The sequence below is a fragment of the Telmatherina bonti genome, assembly GCF_933228915.1.
Source record: "Telmatherina bonti genome assembly, chromosome: 4".
Taxonomy (NCBI): Eukaryota; Metazoa; Chordata; class Actinopteri; order Atheriniformes; family Telmatherinidae; genus Telmatherina; species Telmatherina bonti.
Window position 1 is genome coordinate 11,997,392 of NC_136622.1, and position 18,188 is coordinate 12,015,579.

At 39.6% G+C, this 18,188-nt stretch overlaps 1 protein-coding gene across 1 annotated transcript in view; it reads left to right on the plus strand.

Annotated features, from left to right (window-relative positions):
- Positions 1 to 18,188, plus strand: part of plxnb1a (plexin b1a) — a 43,239-nt gene that overhangs the window by 15,984 nt on the left and 9,067 nt on the right. Inside the window, exons 13-32 of the mRNA XM_079239748.1 lie at positions 1,915 to 2,037; positions 2,387 to 2,480; positions 2,631 to 2,800; positions 3,009 to 3,160; positions 3,251 to 3,356; positions 5,911 to 6,047; positions 6,181 to 6,354; positions 9,452 to 9,686; positions 9,775 to 10,017; positions 10,189 to 10,365; positions 10,440 to 10,588; positions 10,682 to 10,782; positions 12,329 to 12,546; positions 12,645 to 12,823; positions 12,907 to 12,973; positions 14,432 to 14,578; positions 14,796 to 14,970; positions 16,262 to 16,365; positions 16,468 to 16,552; positions 16,999 to 17,171. Of these exons, the coding sequence (XP_079095874.1) occupies positions 1,915 to 2,037; positions 2,387 to 2,480; positions 2,631 to 2,800; positions 3,009 to 3,160; positions 3,251 to 3,356; positions 5,911 to 6,047; positions 6,181 to 6,354; positions 9,452 to 9,686; positions 9,775 to 10,017; positions 10,189 to 10,365; positions 10,440 to 10,588; positions 10,682 to 10,782; positions 12,329 to 12,546; positions 12,645 to 12,823; positions 12,907 to 12,973; positions 14,432 to 14,578; positions 14,796 to 14,970; positions 16,262 to 16,365; positions 16,468 to 16,552; positions 16,999 to 17,171 (3,009 nt within the window). The remainder of the gene's footprint in view (positions 1 to 1,914; positions 2,038 to 2,386; positions 2,481 to 2,630; positions 2,801 to 3,008; positions 3,161 to 3,250; positions 3,357 to 5,910; positions 6,048 to 6,180; positions 6,355 to 9,451; positions 9,687 to 9,774; positions 10,018 to 10,188; positions 10,366 to 10,439; positions 10,589 to 10,681; positions 10,783 to 12,328; positions 12,547 to 12,644; positions 12,824 to 12,906; positions 12,974 to 14,431; positions 14,579 to 14,795; positions 14,971 to 16,261; positions 16,366 to 16,467; positions 16,553 to 16,998; positions 17,172 to 18,188) is intronic.

Sequence of the window (18,188 nt, forward strand, 5' to 3'; positions counted from 1 at the left end):
ATTTTGATCCTTTGGTTTGAAATTGTGCTATCACCAAAAATGAAAAAAAGGAAAATTTAAAATGTGTGTTACAGTCCCAGGCTCAGTCTTTGTTTTTTCTTGTATGCAGATTGTGTGTATTGTTGCAGACTGGCTATTTGTCAGCTTAGCTGTGCCTTAAGGCTTCAAATTTTTAGGTTGGACAGATGGCAAATCTTTTGAATCAAATTTAAGACTGTGCTATTTTATCAGCAGTGGAAGAGCAACTTTGTTTTGAGTATTTTTTGTTCTGTTTTTGTTTATTTAATAAACCTTGGCTTTCACTGTCCAGTGAGTTTATTTTATTTAAACAGCTTATTTTGGTTTTAAAGCTACTTTCCCATTTTCACTAGCTGAACCAGAGTCCTAATATTATTGGGGGCTTGTCCGTGATATCTACTTAATCTCACAACTAAAAGGGGGCATATAGTTGTTCAGCTATTTCAATGTGGCAATGGATTTTGTTATTGGGAATAGCTGTTTTTGTTTTTAGGCATTTTGACTTGAGTGGTTTCTGTAAAGTTTCTCTATTTATCAAAATGCTATAAAGGTTGTTGGACTTAGTTGGCAGCCCATTTTTATACCTCTTACCCCAAACAACTTGTGGAAAATTAACTCAAGGATCTGATTAGGAGTGAGTTGATGGCATTAAAATATAATGTACTTGCTTCAGCACCTGAGAATGATAGTTATAGAGAGTGTTGTGTTGCCATCTCCTGGCCCCTTCACTGAAAAGATGGGCAGGCATCAGTCTTAGGCTGAGCCATAGAGTGGTTGTGTGGAATTTGATGTAAATGATTAGGTTGACTTAAGACACTTTTCATGCTTCTTCCATTCAATTCTCTCTCTGCTGTTAGTATCTGTACCAGGTCCAGAGTCAGGGCTCAACTGAGTTTGATTTGCTTAACTGCAATTTGAGTTCCGGGGAGAAGTACAGTCCTTGCAGTTCAAAATAAGACAGTCAATCTGAGACTAACCAAGCTGCACAGTTACACCAACTGGAGCCTTATTGATTGATTTTTAGACAAAAGTTAGTTCCAGAATTTATAGAGAAAAGTCTATTGCTACTTTGCTGCTTTTGAATACATAGCACAAGCTTGGCAATGGTCCCCATATGTTTGGTCTCTTCGATTGCAGAGTAAAATCAATGGTAAAGTACAAGGGTTTATAGCCGTGCTCCCTTTTAAAAAAAAGAAAAAGTCTAGACATGGGCTTTTCACTTTGTCCCTCAAAGACTACTGTCCTTTAGGCTTTAGATGTTCCCCTGCTCCAACACACTTGACTCAAATTAAGGGGTCATTATAAAGAATGATAACTTGTTGGACTGACTTGTTGAAGTGTAAAACACTTAATCTGCAGGACAGTGGCCCCCAAGAGGCCAAGTTAAATAGCCCTGGTCTAGACTACGACACGGTTAAATGAGATTTTTTTTACGTCTATGAGGTTGTTCCAAAAGTCCATTGACAAAAGTTTAGGTCTGATCACAAGATCTACTGCAAAGTAAAACTTGCCAGAGACAAGTGGCATACATATGATAAATGGTGTACTTCATATGAAGTAACAAACTTTGATTTTCTTTGGGAAATAATGCTGTTTGGTTGACTGCATTGTTGTACAACTGAATAAACAAATGCCTAATTCAGTTTAAGGTGCTGCTGTTTTGGTCAATGGATATGTGCTTACAAACAACTCTGTTTGTCTGGAATGACAAAACCTCCTTCTACTGCCAGTGTGCCAAATGGGTATAAAAGATAGATGACCAAGAATGCTTCTGTTGCCATAAGTTAGATTATGTCTTTACTAACTGCTTAGTCTGAGAAAAAAACAGCATGCCTGAACCTAAACAATATGCTTATTTGATGATGATGATGGTGTCATTATTTGTGCTGTATTCAGGAGAAGAATTTGGAGTATGAGTGTGTGTTGGACATAGAGAATCACTTGGTGGTGGTGGAGGCCTCTGTGGAGCAAAGTGACTCTCAGTCTTCTGTCTTCTTTATCACCTGTCAACCATACCAGGTCAGTAACAATTGTCCTTAAGATGTAATGTAAGATGTAATAATAACAAAGAAACTTAATGTACTCACACTATCCCTGGAGCATTTTTTTAACTCTACTAATTCTGCAGACAGATAATTGTCATCCATGTATGTTTAGAAAACCAGAATTGCTTTATGAAAGAGGAAAAGTCTGACTGTTGGTGGACTTTTAACAAATTTAAAGTATAAACTACCATAAATCATTTATTTTTCCTTTATAAACATGCAATTAATTCTTATAACCAAATTCACACGACTTTGCACAGACTTAGCTAATATGCATGTAGGGGTTATGTTGATTTGACTCCTTAATGCTCCTGTTGTTGCAGTATCTGTATTCCCTCCCAACGGAAGAATACCAAGCCACAATAAGTGTGAGAAGAAAAAACAACTTCCTCATCGACAGCGCTGAGGATCTGTTTGGTTTGTACTGCTTATTGTTTTTTGCTGCTAGCTCGAGTGTCCATTTAACAGAAATAACAGTGTCATAAAATCTGACTGAAAGACTTCACTGTAAATTTGTTTTATATACTTGCTGTCCTTTCCACACTGACTTTCCTTTTTTTGCTTCAGTTACTCTGTTCAACTGCTCTGTGGGTCGGTCAGACTGCAGTCGGTGTCGCACTGCTGATCCAAAGTACGGCTGTGTTTGGTGTGGCGATGCTACCAGCTCTCGCTGTGTGTATCGAGGCTCCTGCACTGATGAGATCAAACACACCTGTCCTGCTCCTGTCATCCATTATGTAAGCCTTTTTTTGTATTACAATCCATTTTATTTGAATTTGCCACGTTCATTCATTTGGACTTATTGGAAACTGAAGTTAGTGACTATTAACTGCAATAAATTTGCAATAAAAGTTTTTAATAAAACTCTTAATACAGACTGAATCCTTTTCATATGCTGCTGTCATCAGCTCATCAGCTCATTTATGTGGTGTTTTTGTGTTCCAGCTGGACCCCTCATCTGGTCCTGTTGAGGGAGGGACCTTGGTCACAATTTCTGGCTCAAACCTTGGCCAGAGAGCTGAAGACATCCAGAACTCAGTCTCAGTAGCTGGAGTTGCCTGCAGCGTCATCCACAGCAGATATGAAGTCTCATCGAGGCAAGTCATCAACACACACCTCAACTACACGCACTGTGGGCTTCCCGTGTCGTTTCACTTTAGTGACAGTTTAATGATGCTGTCTCGTAGGATAGTGTGTGAGACGACAAGCAGCGGAGGGGAGAAGAGCGGCCATGCCTCAGTCAAAGTGAGAGGAGGAGGAGTTGGGCTGTCAGCTCAAACCTTCAGCTTCCAGGTAAATTCAGTTTAAGCACATTGACACAAGACAAGTCTTGGTTACTTAAATAGGTCTGAAAAAGGATTAATGTAATCTGATACAAACGGTTCTGCTTTACTCCTTCATTTATAGTATTTACTTTGGTGTGATGTCATTATTTTACCTTTTATCAGTACTTTCAGAGAGATGCCTTTGCCTTCAGCACAACTAAACATGTGAACACTCACCTGCCAATTTATCCGGTATACCTTTCTAGTACCGAGTTGGACCCCCTTTTGTCTTTAGAACTGCTGCTATCGATTGTAGTATAGATTCAACAAGATGTTGGAAGCATTCCTCAGAGATCTTGGTCCATATTGAGATGATAGTGTCACATAGTTACTGCAGATTTGTATTTCTTGTTCACCACACTCTGATGGTGCTCTAATGGATTGTGATCTGGTCATTGTAGATGCCATTGGAGTACAGTGAATTCATGGTGACATGATGCGTTATCCTGCTGGAAGTAGAAATCAGAAGACAGTACAATGTGGTCATGGTCAGAAACAATACTCCAGTAGGCTAAGATGTTTAAATCATGTTCATTTGGTATGAAGGAGTCTCAATGTGTGCCAGAAAACATCATGCCATTATACCACCAGCTACCTGAACAGTTGATAAAAAGCGGGGTGGATCCATGTTTTCATGTTGTTTATGTCTGATCCTTCCATCAGAATGCAGCAGTTTAAATGGATAATCCTCCGCCAAGGCAACGTTTTTCCATCTTTTACTGTCCAGTTCTGCCTGTGTGAGATGTAGCCTCAGTTTTCTGTTCTTAGCTGACAGGAGTGACACCTGGTGGGGTCTTCTGCTGCTGTAGACCATCTGCTTGAAGGCTTGACTTGATTGAGATAGTTTTCATACCTTGGTTTGGTTGGAACCAGTGGTTATTTGATAGGGGTGGGGAATTGAATTTAAAAAAACTGAAAATCTTTTTGCTTCGCAATTTTAAAATCAATATTTTTTTGAAAAAAAATCTTTTTTTTTTTTTTTTCAAAAAATCCATTCTAAAATGTTTGTAATGTTTTGGTTTTTATTGACCTTTGTAGCATTGTAGCAGCCGAATGATGGTCTGGCTACTGTGTTGTTTTTTCCTAGTTGTAATGAAGAAAAATGACTTGCAAAAAAAGTGTTGTACATTTTATTTTTGTTTTTAGTCTCTACAAAAAATCAGCTTATAAAGCTTATAAAAGAATGACGTTACTTTGGAAATTACTACCTTTTGTGACTTAAGTGTAATTATTATGAACCGAAAATCTGTTTAAATCAAGAATTGATTCTGAATCGAATTGTCATCCCAAAAATCCAAATCGAATTGAATTGTGAGTTGTTGTTAGATTCACATCCCTATTATTTGAGTTACTGTTTTTCTATTTTCTCCAACCCTTCTTCCCATTCTGATCTGACCTCTGGCATTAAGGCGGCATTTCAGGCAACTGCTGGATGTTTTCCCTTTTTAGACCATTGTTGGTAAACTCTCATTTCACGTTCAAAGTCCCTTAAATCTTCCTTCTGATGCTGTCAGCAGGTATTCTTGACCATATGTACCTAACTGATTCAGTTTGCTGCCATGGTATGGAGCTGATTAACTATTTGTGTTTGTAAATAATTGCAGGGGTCTCCTAAATAAAATGACCAGTTTATATATGCAAAATATTTTCATGTGAAAATCTGTCCAAAAAAAATTACTTCTCTATTCCCTAACCAGAGGTTACATACACACAGTTAAATCAAATGTAAGTGGCTTGCTTAAACATCCATAAACAGTTATTATCTCCAGAAACAGCAGCAGCAACTATGCAGAAGCAATTAAACAAGCATTTTCAAAACAAAGTCATCTCTTGGGTATTTTCACACCCAGTTCAAAGGCAGTAGTTACTTTGAATTCTGGCGTGTTTCCCCTGAGTTTGCTTCAGTTGCACACATGAGAACGCAGTAATGGGCCTTGGGTGTGGACTGCAAGAAACACACCAGGACCTTGCTGAAAGGAGAGTCCCTTGGTATTCTCAGAAACAACGGCAAAATGCCTCATTTGAAGAATGAGGTACGGCTCTGATCTGTCAGCGATCGAATGTAACATTAGGAGAGATCATGCACAAACAAGGCTGCTTATTTAAGGGGAGAAAAACGGTCCTTTCTCACTTAAGATAATTGTCCAATTAAGGAAATAGCAACTTCCCCTGAGGGTCGTCTCAATTAGGCTGAAATGTAAGTCAACCGCTGTTGTGCAATAAAGTAACAACTCCTCCTCTGCTTATTTACAGTAACAGTAACAAGGCTGTAAGTTTTGACTGCAGCTATAATTAATTAACCCAAGTGACAAGCAGATTAATTGTTATATGAGCTGGCTGTGAGGCAACCTTCTATTGAATTCCCAGCATGCCCTGGTGTTTCGTTTTATCTCCCCAATAAATCACACTCTCTGTATTGGATTATTGATTTTTTTTTTTTCTCTTTCCTTTTTTTCTTGTGTCTCCTGCATCTTTGCTTCATTCGCTGCATATCTCTTCCTGTCCTGAATGGTCATCTTCAGGATCCCGCAGTCAGCAGTATCTTCCCTCAGAGAGGGCCCAAGGTGGGGGGCTCGTCTGTCATCATCAGAGGTCAGAAACTGCGGACTGGACATCCGAATGAGGTCACCGTCCTCATCGGAGGAGTGTCTTGCTTGGTGTAAGTGTCCCTGAGGGGCTATGAAACTGAAAAATAGTAAGAATTTGTTAATGTCAACAGGAAGTGTCTTTGATTTGTGTGAGAAAAGTCCAGAAAATGCATTAAAATGTACAAAATAAAATCCTCTGCTTAGGCTTAACGTCCAGGAGGATCAGATCAGCTGTCAGACCAGAGGGAGCAACAGAACAGGAGAACAGGGCGTCACTGTGCGATTTGGTGGCGCAGAACGCCATCTGCAGGGTTCATCGTATCATTACACCCCCAACCCCAACATCACGAAGGCCGAACCCTCCAGAAGCTTTCTCAGGTGCAGTATCTCATGTTGAAATAGGGGACTAAGTAAAGATCATTAATCTCCAATCTTACAACCTGTATCACACGCATTTAAAATCAAAGAAAATCATTGATATACATGTCAACAAGGAAGGAGATAAAATTCCAGCCTGGAAAACACCATTGGTCACATGGGAGGGATCCCACTTTTAGTCAATTTCAGTAATGATTTTTTTATGAGTAACACTGTTATTTGCTTTAGAAGCATCAATGAACCACATGAACATTGTGGAATTTTACCCATTTGTCAAAAAATTCTGTCAGTGCAAAAAGAAAATCTGTATCATGCTTTTGTTTAGTTTTCTTTCTCCCTTTAAAACCAAATTGGTTGTCTGTAGACAGGACAGACCTCTTAGGCCTTCTGGCAAGTTCTTATCCAGACTAAAGGCCTTATTATCTCTTCGCTTCAGTATTGCTTCATGAACCTCAGCTGAAGTGACAATAACATCATCATTAAACTCTACATTATCCACAACAAGGAGATTACTTTCTATTTAATAGTTCATCATATTTTTTCTGCCATAATTGTGCAATTTTGTCAAAACCACTTAAACCATCCATGTTAGATGGAAGGTGTTTTGCTATTATTAGGAGTTTTTATCTCTTTCCAGAAGTCAAAAAAAGGATGTTTTTCAGCTTCCTTGCCAGTGAATCTGACCTCATAACAATGTTGTTTCTTTGAATAAAGCAAAGTGCATATCTAACTTTAGCATTAGTCTGTTTTTATTTTCAGACAAAGCAGCATGCTAGCTTTTGCCCGACTCGGCCCACTTTTGTTTAAAAAAAGAAAAGCACTTCCTCTGCATAAAGCTTCATGATCCTTCTAACCTGGCTCAGCATTGCACATTTTTTTCTTTTGTTCATATAGAGGTCTGCTCGAGATTCCAAGGGATTTTCCTCAACAGTTTCACACTGAAACCATAATTCCTTACAACGTTTTGCATTCTCACAGTTCATATTCTGACACAATATGGCATCTTTCAGGACCTAAATGCATCAGAATGATTAACATATTTAATAAAATCTTTCTCAGTCAATTTTGAACAATTTTTTCCCTCCATGAACGCCATTATCCACAGGCCACACCACTGGTTAATTTGCATGTGTTCACCACCACGAGACAAGGAAAAGGTATGTCTGTGGTTGCCAGATCGTAACCACTTTCCATCATATCAGTGGAGTGATGGACATCTGCTGTACAGAAGCAGTCTAGCCAGGAAGTACCGTGCCAGGCCTCGCTAATATACGTGTAACTTTAATTTGGCATCTTGCTAGAAAATACTCAACCCACCATCTGAACTAAACAGAATTAAATTTTATCCAAATAGGAAGTTGGTTTCAGCTACATCAGCGTTCATGTCGCCAGAAACATAGATGCAGGAAGAAGGATTGTTTTGAATAAAAGAATGAATCCCAATCTACTGAGGCAGTCATCCTCATTTTGTATGCACTCATTTGGCACAGAGACATTGAAAATGATTGGACTCATCTCATTCTAACACATCTTAATCCCAATAACCCGATCAACTCCCAATCTTCTAACATTTACCTACTAGTGTTATTTTTTAATCCACATCATGGCTACCCATGCTGGAACTTTCCCCCAGATTACTCCATCACTTAGGTCAGATCGTGCACCCGCTCCATGAAATCACCGATGTGCAGAATTTAGTCCTTCCAGGTCTTGTTCAGACAGAAACGTCTCCTGGAGACACAGAATGTCACATCTCTCCATCAGTTTGTCACAACAACACGATGTGAGTTTGTCAGTTTGACACGCAGCCCACACACACTGAGACACAACACACATGTTCATAGAGATTAAATCATACCACAGCAGTTGCTTTGCAGGCTAGTCATTGTGTGGAGCTGGAGGTGTGCCATGGCATTTCAGTTTGCTCCCCTCCTGATTGCCAGTAACTTTGGGGCCACAGGCCTCGTAACAGCGGTGAACATAAATCTTCGTGGACCAGAGTTTTGGATCGTACATGTCAGTCACGTTACATTCAGCGGTAACATGGAATAAGTCGTACCTCTTATGCATCGTCCCGATCTTTCGACACATCACTGTTTCATTCTCCAGTTTCTCAGTGTCAACGGCGTGACTTAGAGCTGGGACTCAAACGCAGAAATCTGATCCAGTGAAAGGCAAAAACAAAGTTTATTAAACCCACAGAATCCGTGATCTAAAACTCCGACTGGAATACAAACAAAGAGATACGACGAACTGGCAACAAGATAGAAACGCAGGGGGGGTATATGCAGGGACTAATGAGGTGGAAACACAATCAGATGTAAAGGAAAGGCAAACACAGACAAGACTGGGCGGGGCAAGCAGACCTGAAACAGAGACAGGAGAAAGTGATAAAAAAAACCATAGTAAGCACAAGACCTGAGCCATGAAACAAAACACTGAACACAAACCAGGGATCATGACTCTCAGATAGTCTCATAGCGTGTCTGCATCCAGAGTGGGAGAAAACCTCAAGGCAAACTCATTCACCAGCTTTGTTTCACTGCTGCAATGTTGCTCCCAGTACCAATTCCAATGATTCCCACATTCCTCTGCTTGCTCGATGGCACAGTTTCTTTAAGGGACTCCGACTTTTTGCTGTAGTTATGATCATCGTGGTGATTTTACAGCTCGATCCAGGAGCTTCTGCTGTTGAGTAGAACTCACCAGCTCAAAAAACTGTTGTTGCAGAGTCCAAGATGTAACATTTCCAAGCTTCTTCCCTTTTTTAGTTAAATGTTTAAACTGCACAACTGTTTCTGTAATGTTGTGTAACAAAACAGCTCTAGGAATAATGTGAGATGGGTTTGACAATAAACTAAACCAGAACAACTGAAACCAGACACCAACATTTACATTTAAATACTAAACATTCAGCCATGTTTGTTTCCAATAATATAAACTTTACAAAATATGTTTTATTATTAAAGATAATCAAACGTATTGATGTCTCGTTTCTTTTCAATTTTCATTTGTTGTTCTGAATTTCTAGTATTATGTGAAGAATTACAGACTTATAAAGTTTAAAGACCTGCTTTTCGCCACGTTCTCTCTGCAGCGGCGGGAGGATCATCAGAGTTTCTGGTCAGAACCTGGATGTGGTCCAAGAGCCAAAAATGAGAGTCACTCTCAGTCCCCCAGATACTCTCCCTCCCAGACGGAGAAGAAGCATCAAGAGGAAAAAGGAAGAACGGCTGAACGGAGGACATAATCACCAGGGTCCCCTGAAGAGATGGAGGAGGATTGTTTTAGAGGCAAACTGCCCAGAGGGGGCGCTCTGTCACGTCAAACAGGTACGTTTCAGTCATCGCTGCAAAGCAGTAAGAACCTCTCATCACCTGTGTACACTTAAATAAACTCCGAGCCTGTCCTCTCCTCCAGTATGAAACTCGCTGCACAGTGAGCAACTCCTCTCTAATCCTCTGTCCGACTCCTGCGGTGGATCCGAAGGCCACGGGAGCCAGGGTGAAAGTTCACTTCCTGCTGGATGGCCTCCATTTTGACTTCAGCACCGTGAATAATGAAGCTTTCCGCTACGAGCCCAACCCAAAGCTGTACCAGCTGAACCGGAACGAACCGAGCAGGCCGTACCACCACAAACCTGACAGCATCATTTCAGTTGAGGTGGGTTCTCATAACAAACTTGACCCATTATCCGTCATTTAATTCCAGTTAAGAAATCTCCCCCACTCTCCGGACCAGAGTTCTGGTTTTACTTTGGCCTCAAAATAAAAAAAAAAAAATGCACCAGCTGTGTTTTCCTAGTCAGAAAAATGACAGGATCTTGTGTTCCAGGGAGAGCACCTGGATCTCGCCATGACTAAAGAGGAGGTGGAGGCCCGGATAGGGGACGGCTTGTGCTCGGTGATAACCCTGACACACAACCACTTGTACTGTAAGCCACCCGCCCAGCTGCCCTCTGTCACAGCCAGTAAGAATCAGGATGGGATGGAGAGCCTGCCAGAATTCACTGTGAGTGGCTGATGGGGAAAAAATGTTTCTTTTTCCCTTTTTATTGGCTAAAAAGCCCGTATTTGTGCCTGCAGGTGAAAATGGGGGATCTGAACTTCTCCCTGGGGAGAGTGCAATACGACAGCCTGCCACAGTCAACATTTCCACTGGAGGCTCAGGTGGGAGTCGGGGTGGGAGCCTCCATAGTGGCTCTGATTGTGCTCATCATAGTGCTGATATACAGGTAAACACTAAAACACTGCTGCATGCAGTTTTACTGTTAAGTTGGTATTTATCTAGTTCTGGACTGAAGCATGGCGTGTCTGTTGTGTGTTAGGAGAAAGAGCAAACAGGCCATGAGGGATTACAAAAAGGTGCAGATCCAGCTGGAGAACCTGGAGACCAGTGTGAGGGACCGCTGTAAGAAGGAGTTCACAGGTACAGTCCTACCTCTGATACATACTTCTACTTGCACCACTTTGCATTAAAGGTTTCCATGTACAGACAAATAGATGCGTTTGGTTATTTTCTGTGTTGAAAACTACGTATGTCGTTGACACTCTGTGGGTTTTGTGTGTATAGCACAAGAAATCAACTTAGTTTGGATTTAAAATGTAGTTCCAACCACAAATGCTTTGCTCTGCAACAAACCATGGATGGCCTTTGCTGCTGAATTTGCGTTGCAAGCTTCCGGTCAGATTTCCCCCCGACATTTTGAGCGATTAGCTTGACCCATAGGATGAACTTAAACAGTTTTAGTCTCCTTTTGACAGTTCTAGAGACGATTCAGAACGCCGAGGCTCCATTCATGCTTTCTCCTAATGATGGCAAGTGGCTTGTGTTTGAGACATAGTGTGAAAAGAAGAAAATACTTTGCTTTTAGTATTCAGTTTTGGATGAATGGAGGAAAGCTTTCTCTGCTGATAAGGTTTGTTCGGCTGTTTTTTCAGCCTGCCATGTTGGCTTCGGTGACGAACCTGTTGGTCAGCATGCCCCAATAATAAGATTAGTATTAGTAATAGACCTTGTGGTTGCAGAGATGTACTCATTTTGTTTTATGTCCTCAGCATTTAGTTTCAATTATTAGTGTGGGAGAATCAGCATAACGTTACTTCAGATGTTTTTAGTAAATCAAATAATCCTGCTTTCTATCCAACAGAGAAGCTAACTGTGCTGAAATGGGTGATCCTCTTCATGAAACTGAAATCGGGTGTAATATTGATGTTAGAAAATCAAATAGGATGACTAAAACTAGACATGAATATGTTATTAACTCAAACAGCAGGGCTGTATAATGATTAGTGACTAACTACAGCAACAAGCTAATTCTTAATAATTATTTTATTTGCCCCCCTTTTGTGGTTGTATCATTTTATATTCATGTCCTTTTTTGATACGTGCAGATTTATTAAAAAACTAAATATTCATATTGATAGTGGAATATACCAAATCAATCACAACCACGGTATTTTCAAGCCGTTTGTTGGTTTCCATATTATATCCGGTGGAGGGTCAGTGTATGCATGCATGCTGTGTGTGTGTGTGTGTGTGTGTGTGTGTGTGTGTGTGTGTGTGTGTGTGTGTGTGTGTGTGTGTGTGTGTGTGTGTGTGTGTGTGTGTGTGTGTGTTCATGAGTGCATTTGAGAGAGAGCGAGATAGGTGTGTGTTTTAGAAATTTTCAGGTTTTGTACTTGTGTGTGTGAAGAATTGCTTTTAATCTGCCAAAATTGTTTTTATGTAAAGAACTTTGTGCTAGTTTTTGTATAAAAAGGGCTTTTTTTTTTTTTAAATAATGGATTTATTTGTATGTTTTGTCTAATAATCACCTCCCTAACTATTGGCTAAAAGCGTTTTTAAATAATTAAGGTTGATGTGTAAATGCATCAGTCTGAGCTTAAAGCTTAATATGAATTCTTCATATAAAACTTCCTTCTATGAATATAAGCTGAGCAGCCTTACTGAGGCCTTGTTGACTTTGTTTCAGACCTGATGACAGAGATGATGGACATGTCCAGTGACCTGGTTGGTTCAGGCATTCCCTTCCTGGATTACCGAGCATACGCTGAGCGCATTTTCTTCCCGGGCCACCAGGAGTCGCCACTGAGACGAGATCTGGACGTTCCAGAGAGTCGAAGGCAGACAGTGGAGCAGGGATTGGTCCAGCTGTCCAATCTACTCAACAGCAAACTCTTTCTAACTAAGGTCAGCCAGCACAGGTCATTTACGCTGGAAAATGTCTTTGTTTTAAGGAGGAATCTCGTCTCACTTGACTCATGTCTTATCTGTATCTATGTATTTAGTTCATTCACACTCTTGAGGTGCAGCGGACATTTTCACCCAGGGACCGGGCCTACGTGGCCTCCCTGCTGACCGTAGCTCTGCATGGCAAACTGGAGTACTTCACTGACATCCTAAAGACACTGCTCAATGATCTGGTGGAACAATACGTGGCCAAAAACCCCAAACTGATGCTGAGGAGGTGAGGAAGTTTAACCAGGCATCGCTTGAAAGTGAGCAAGAGATGTTTTCCCATCCACAGCTTATCTTTTTATGTTTCTGCAGAACTGAATCCGTGGTTGAGAAGCTTTTGACAAACTGGATGTCTATTTGTCTCTTCACATTCCTGCGGGTATGTAGTGCACTTTCCATCTCAGCAGATTCATGTTGTCTTTGGAAGTGAAAGGTGACACTTTTCCAACGTTGCCATGTCCTTTTTATCTGCGCAGTTAAAAAAGTTTTGTAAATCTTGTTTACATACTGCAAATGCCTACTTTTAAAAGTAACACCCTCTATCACAAGTAAATTAAACTCTTTGGTAATTTGTAATATTACAACAACCATCTTTTAGTTCTGTTTTATTTCCTATTTTAATTCTCTGAAAGTTTTGTATTTAGGGATGTGTATTGGCAAGAATCTGGCAATATGATTTGTATCACAATACAATATATTGCGATATATCAGGATACTATAAGCAAGACAAACATTCTGATTATTCTTTACTACTAGTAAACATTGAATGTCGTTGTATGCTTGACATCAACTTACTGAATAAGAACAGAAAATCTACATATCAATGCAGAGTAAATTAAAAACACTGATGTTTATGTAAAAGAAAGAAATAAAAATCTGCCCCATCAGTAAAGATCGGCTGTTTGATAAAAAAAAGTAATACAGATGAATAGAAATATAATACTTTCACACAGATTATTGAGATATTTCACCCCATTTATTCATCTTTTACAGTCACAATACAGTCAAGTTTCTCACAGTTGTCTAAAGTGGCAAAGCAACATTTTGGTTGCTTTGCAAAATAACTTCAAATTCTTTTTTTTTGCTTTGTATTTTTTTATTTCTTGATTAGATGTTATGATGGAAACGAACTGATGCTCGTTGTCTCTGGGATTGGAGACAATTTGGAGGGTTTGCATTCATTTTTTTTTAAGTCACCAAGTTGTAGTGCAGCAACTAAGCGGCAGGTAAATTGTCCACTCTCAAGCCTGATTGGTTGCGGATTAATCCTAAACTTCCTCTGACTCAGAATGATGGAAGTTACTGTGCAGACGAATAGGCTACTTCAGATGTTGAAAAGTTTTCCAGGATCGTAAATCCAAAATGATCTTTTAACAGATATTAATTAAACCTTTCTAATCGGATCCAGAGTGCCATGAAGTTTCTGATCCAGAAGAGTAGGTTCAGCAAGTATTTAAGTCCTTCAGTTTACAACATGCATCTCTTTAGGGAAGGGTTTGCCCAACGCAGTAGCTTTGAGTTGTAAAACAAAACTTCTTACTTGTGCAAAGGAATGCCCTCTGTTGGCACATTAATAAAACTATATAGGCAGCGCAGAAAATAAAACTACTTAATGCCAATAAATAAGACATTTTCTACCACAGATCCTCTTCAAGTGCTTGCCACTGTAATTTTAATGTCTAAATGAAAAGATAAAGTTTCACACCACATGTACAGTCATTAATCAGGTTTAGAAGCTCACTGAGGCAGCGTGGTCTGTCCCCGCTGCTCAGAGCTGAAGCAGAACAGTTGCTCTTGGATAAACTCCTGAATGAATAAATTCCTTATGTTTGGCCAGGAATCAGCAGGGGAGTCATTTTACATGCTGTTCAGAGCGATAAAACACCAGGTGGACAAGGGACCTGTGGATGCTGTGACAGGAAAAGCCAAGTACACACTGAACGACAACCGGCTGCTACGAGAGGACGTGGAGTACCGCACGCTGGTGAGACATCGTCGGGTTTAAGCAGACGCCTTCCATCTTTCAGTGTTTTTAATACTGTTTATGACAAATGCTTTAGTGTATTTATTAAAACAAATGTATTGTTTTTGCGGAGTTTGACCCACTGTAACGTCTCCTTCATAACCCAGGAGAGTATTTCATTTCATGTGACTTCATAATGGTGTCTGTATCGCAGTGACTCATCTGACTTTCTGTCCAGACTCTAAATGTTGCGATGCCCAACGCAACCACCAGTGGAGGCACCACAACTCAGACTGTGCCAGCCAAAGTCCTGGACTGTGACACCATCACCCAAGTGAAGGAGAAAGTTTTAGAGCAAACCTGGAAGGGAACGTCGTTTTCACAGAGGCCACACATCGACTCGTTGCATCTGGGTTAGTCTGCAGGTTTACATTCTGCTTCCTCTCAGCACCAGCTGTGTAAAATTGATATTTCACTCTAAACAGTATTAGTAAATAATAGGTGTGTGACGATATGCTTTTGTCCCGATTCGATTGCTATTTTTTGGGTGCCGATTCGATTTAAATTGCGATTCTCACAATTCTTTGATTTTACTAATTTTTGTAGAATTAAAATAAAACAAATGTACAAAACTTTTATTTGTTTGTTATTTTTCTTGATTTCAGTGAGGAAAAAACAACACAGCAGTCAGACCATCATTCTGCTGCTATAATGCCCAAGAAGACAAGTAAAAAGATCAATAAAAGCAATGAAAATTACAACAAATGTAGAATAGATTTTTTTTTTATTCATTTGGAAAAAAATGTATTTTTTTAAGAAAAAAAATCTATTTTTTAACAAAAAAATCTATTTAAAAATTGTGAAGCAAAACTTTCCGATATTCGATTTTTTATTCAATTTTCCCGACCCTCGCAAAAATGATGTAAAAGTGTTGATCCAACCCTTTTTTCTATATATTTCATGGGAAACATGAAATAGTTACAGCAATTCACTGAAAATTAGAACTAGCAGTACAGAAGGAAAAAAAAAATAGCTTTAAAGACAATATTTGGTCTGACCACCTTTATTCTAACACAATCTGAATCATCCCTCTTTTAATTTCTTTAAGTATTTTAAGGGATATTTCTCCATGTTTTTTTTAAAAGGGCATTTCAAAGCTTTTATTTAGATGCCAGCAGCTTTTTGTTCTGTTCTCTCTCAACATGTTGAGATCAATGCTCCTTGTGTGCTTTTCACTTCAGTCATTCAGCATCAATGCATTCACCCTGGTGTTCTAGAAGAAAGGCCGTGTCCTCGGTCTTTATGTTTTTGTTTGTATTTGAACAAGATATAATATGCTTCCTATTGCATGGGTGCAAACCTGCAGCTGCTTAGTTGGGTCTGTTTTTGGTTTCTCATCTGCACACTTTGCTTTTGTTGCTGGTTTTATTATAACAACTTTGCACTTCAGGAATTTCTTCCTGATAGAAAACTTGCAAACATTTACCTCCACATGCCCTCCCTTTTAAAAACAGGCAAAGTGTGCAGCATTGTTTTCCAAACAGCTTAATCTCTCATGTGCTCCCAAATAGTCAAAGTGTGTACCATGGATTATGTGAAAATGGAAGAACAACACCTCCGTTGTCTGCTTTGCAGCATTTTCTTAAAGTTTTAAATGCTGTAATGAGCAAAAGCCTGATGCTACATAAACGCTTTTCTCCCCAGAGTGGCGGGCGGGTGTTGCAGGTCACCTGATCCTATCAGATGAGGACCTAACATCGGTCGTACAAGGCTCTTGGAAGCGCCTGAATACACTGCAGCACTACAAGGTCAGTGTAAGGCTCGCCAGCATTAATGTGCTCCAGCATATGCAGAGAAGGGCAAAGATTGTATGTGACACAGATCTGTTGTCATATACCTATGTGACGTAGGTCCCGGATGGAGCAACTGTGGCCCTCGTCCCCAGGAACGGCAAACATCACCTCCATGACAGTCATGATTACATGCCTGGAGAGAGTGAGTCACTGGCAACATAATACTGATTTACATAGATATTAACGTCTAATGATGTCCAGATTTTATTTTACGCCATAATTTGTTTTTTAAAGTGACATTTTGCAACATTTTCTTAATTATTCATTCTGGATGGGTTGTCCTGAATTAAACTCTTGTGTTTAAACAGTTGAAGAGACCATAAATGACCAGTAGAGGGCACTGTGTGAATGTTTTTACTGATGAAAAGACTAAAGCTTGAGTCTGAGTGTGTTGCTTTGACTGTGAACTTAACGATAGCGTTAAGATTAATAGAGATTAAGTTTAAATGGCCCAGACAGTCAAAGTTTTGTAGAATTTCTGAACAGCAACACGTAAAATGAAACGAGCTGTTCAGTTATTAACCTTTTTTACTCAGCCTGCTGTCAGGCTCATCCAGCTGTTTTTTTTTTTTTATCTCTTCCTGTCAGAAACACCTATGCTGGATGATGGGGAGGAAGGAGGCGTCAGACTCTGGCATCTGGTAAAAGCCAGCGAGGAGTCCGAGTTACCAAAGCACAGAAGAGGCAGCTTGAGGGAGAGAGGAGGGGAGAGAGCCAAGGCCATCCCTGAGATCTACCTCACACGCCTGCTCTCTATGAAGGTAAAACACATGATCTGAATGGTAGCTTTAAGGCTTTTGCTCTTTTTTAAAGGAAAACTGTCATTATTATTATTATCATTATTATTATTATTATTATTATTATTATTATTATTATTATTATTATTATTATTTAGTCAATCCATGAAGGTCACAGATCTTGGGCAGGACAGAAGAAAGTCTTGGCCGAGAAAAAGCAGCAGCTTTGTCCACAAACAGGAAGCAGTCGCGGTTAAATACATAGTTACGAATAAAAAGCAATGTAAAACAAAGAGAGAATTCAGCGGATATGTAAACAGAGCTAAAAGCAGGCATAAGGGTTTGAAGGAAAGTTTATTTGCATCGCACATATCGTGTACAAGACAATTCAACATGGTTTAGGTGAAACACTAAAAGCATTACGGTAGCATTAAAGAAGCATTACAAAGCACAATACAGGACATAAAAAGAAACTAAATCACATTAAGACATCGTTAAAGGTCTGTAAAATCATAATGAAATAACGTAAAATAAATAAATGAAACCTTTTGAAAGCAAGCAACAGTTTAGAGAAATTAAAAGATGCGGCGCAGATTTCCTGCAGAGGCGCGTTAGAACAGAAATGTTTTTAACTTGGATTTAAAACTGCTGAAACTTTTGCTGAAAGTTTAATCTTTCACCAATTTTTAAAAGCCACTGTGTAAATCCTTAATTCTTTCACTATCAGACCCACAAATTTAAGTGGTTACGCAGAGTATCAATAATTAATATCGCCTCCCTCTGCTCCCTGCCCACCCCTTCCAAAGTTCTTTTCACCTTTAACATTCATAAGACTTTGTGTCTTTATTTAACTCACTCATCAGTACAGTGGAAAGATTGGCTTCTAAGGTGTCTTCTCAAATGTTTCCATTGTGAAAAGTGTCCCTTCAGTGTTATTTATGTTTGACAATCTTCAGTAATTCATTCAGTAGCAACAACAGTGCAAACATGTGAGCACAGCAGCCTCAATACCTCGCAGCTCAGAGCTATTCTCAGCTTATA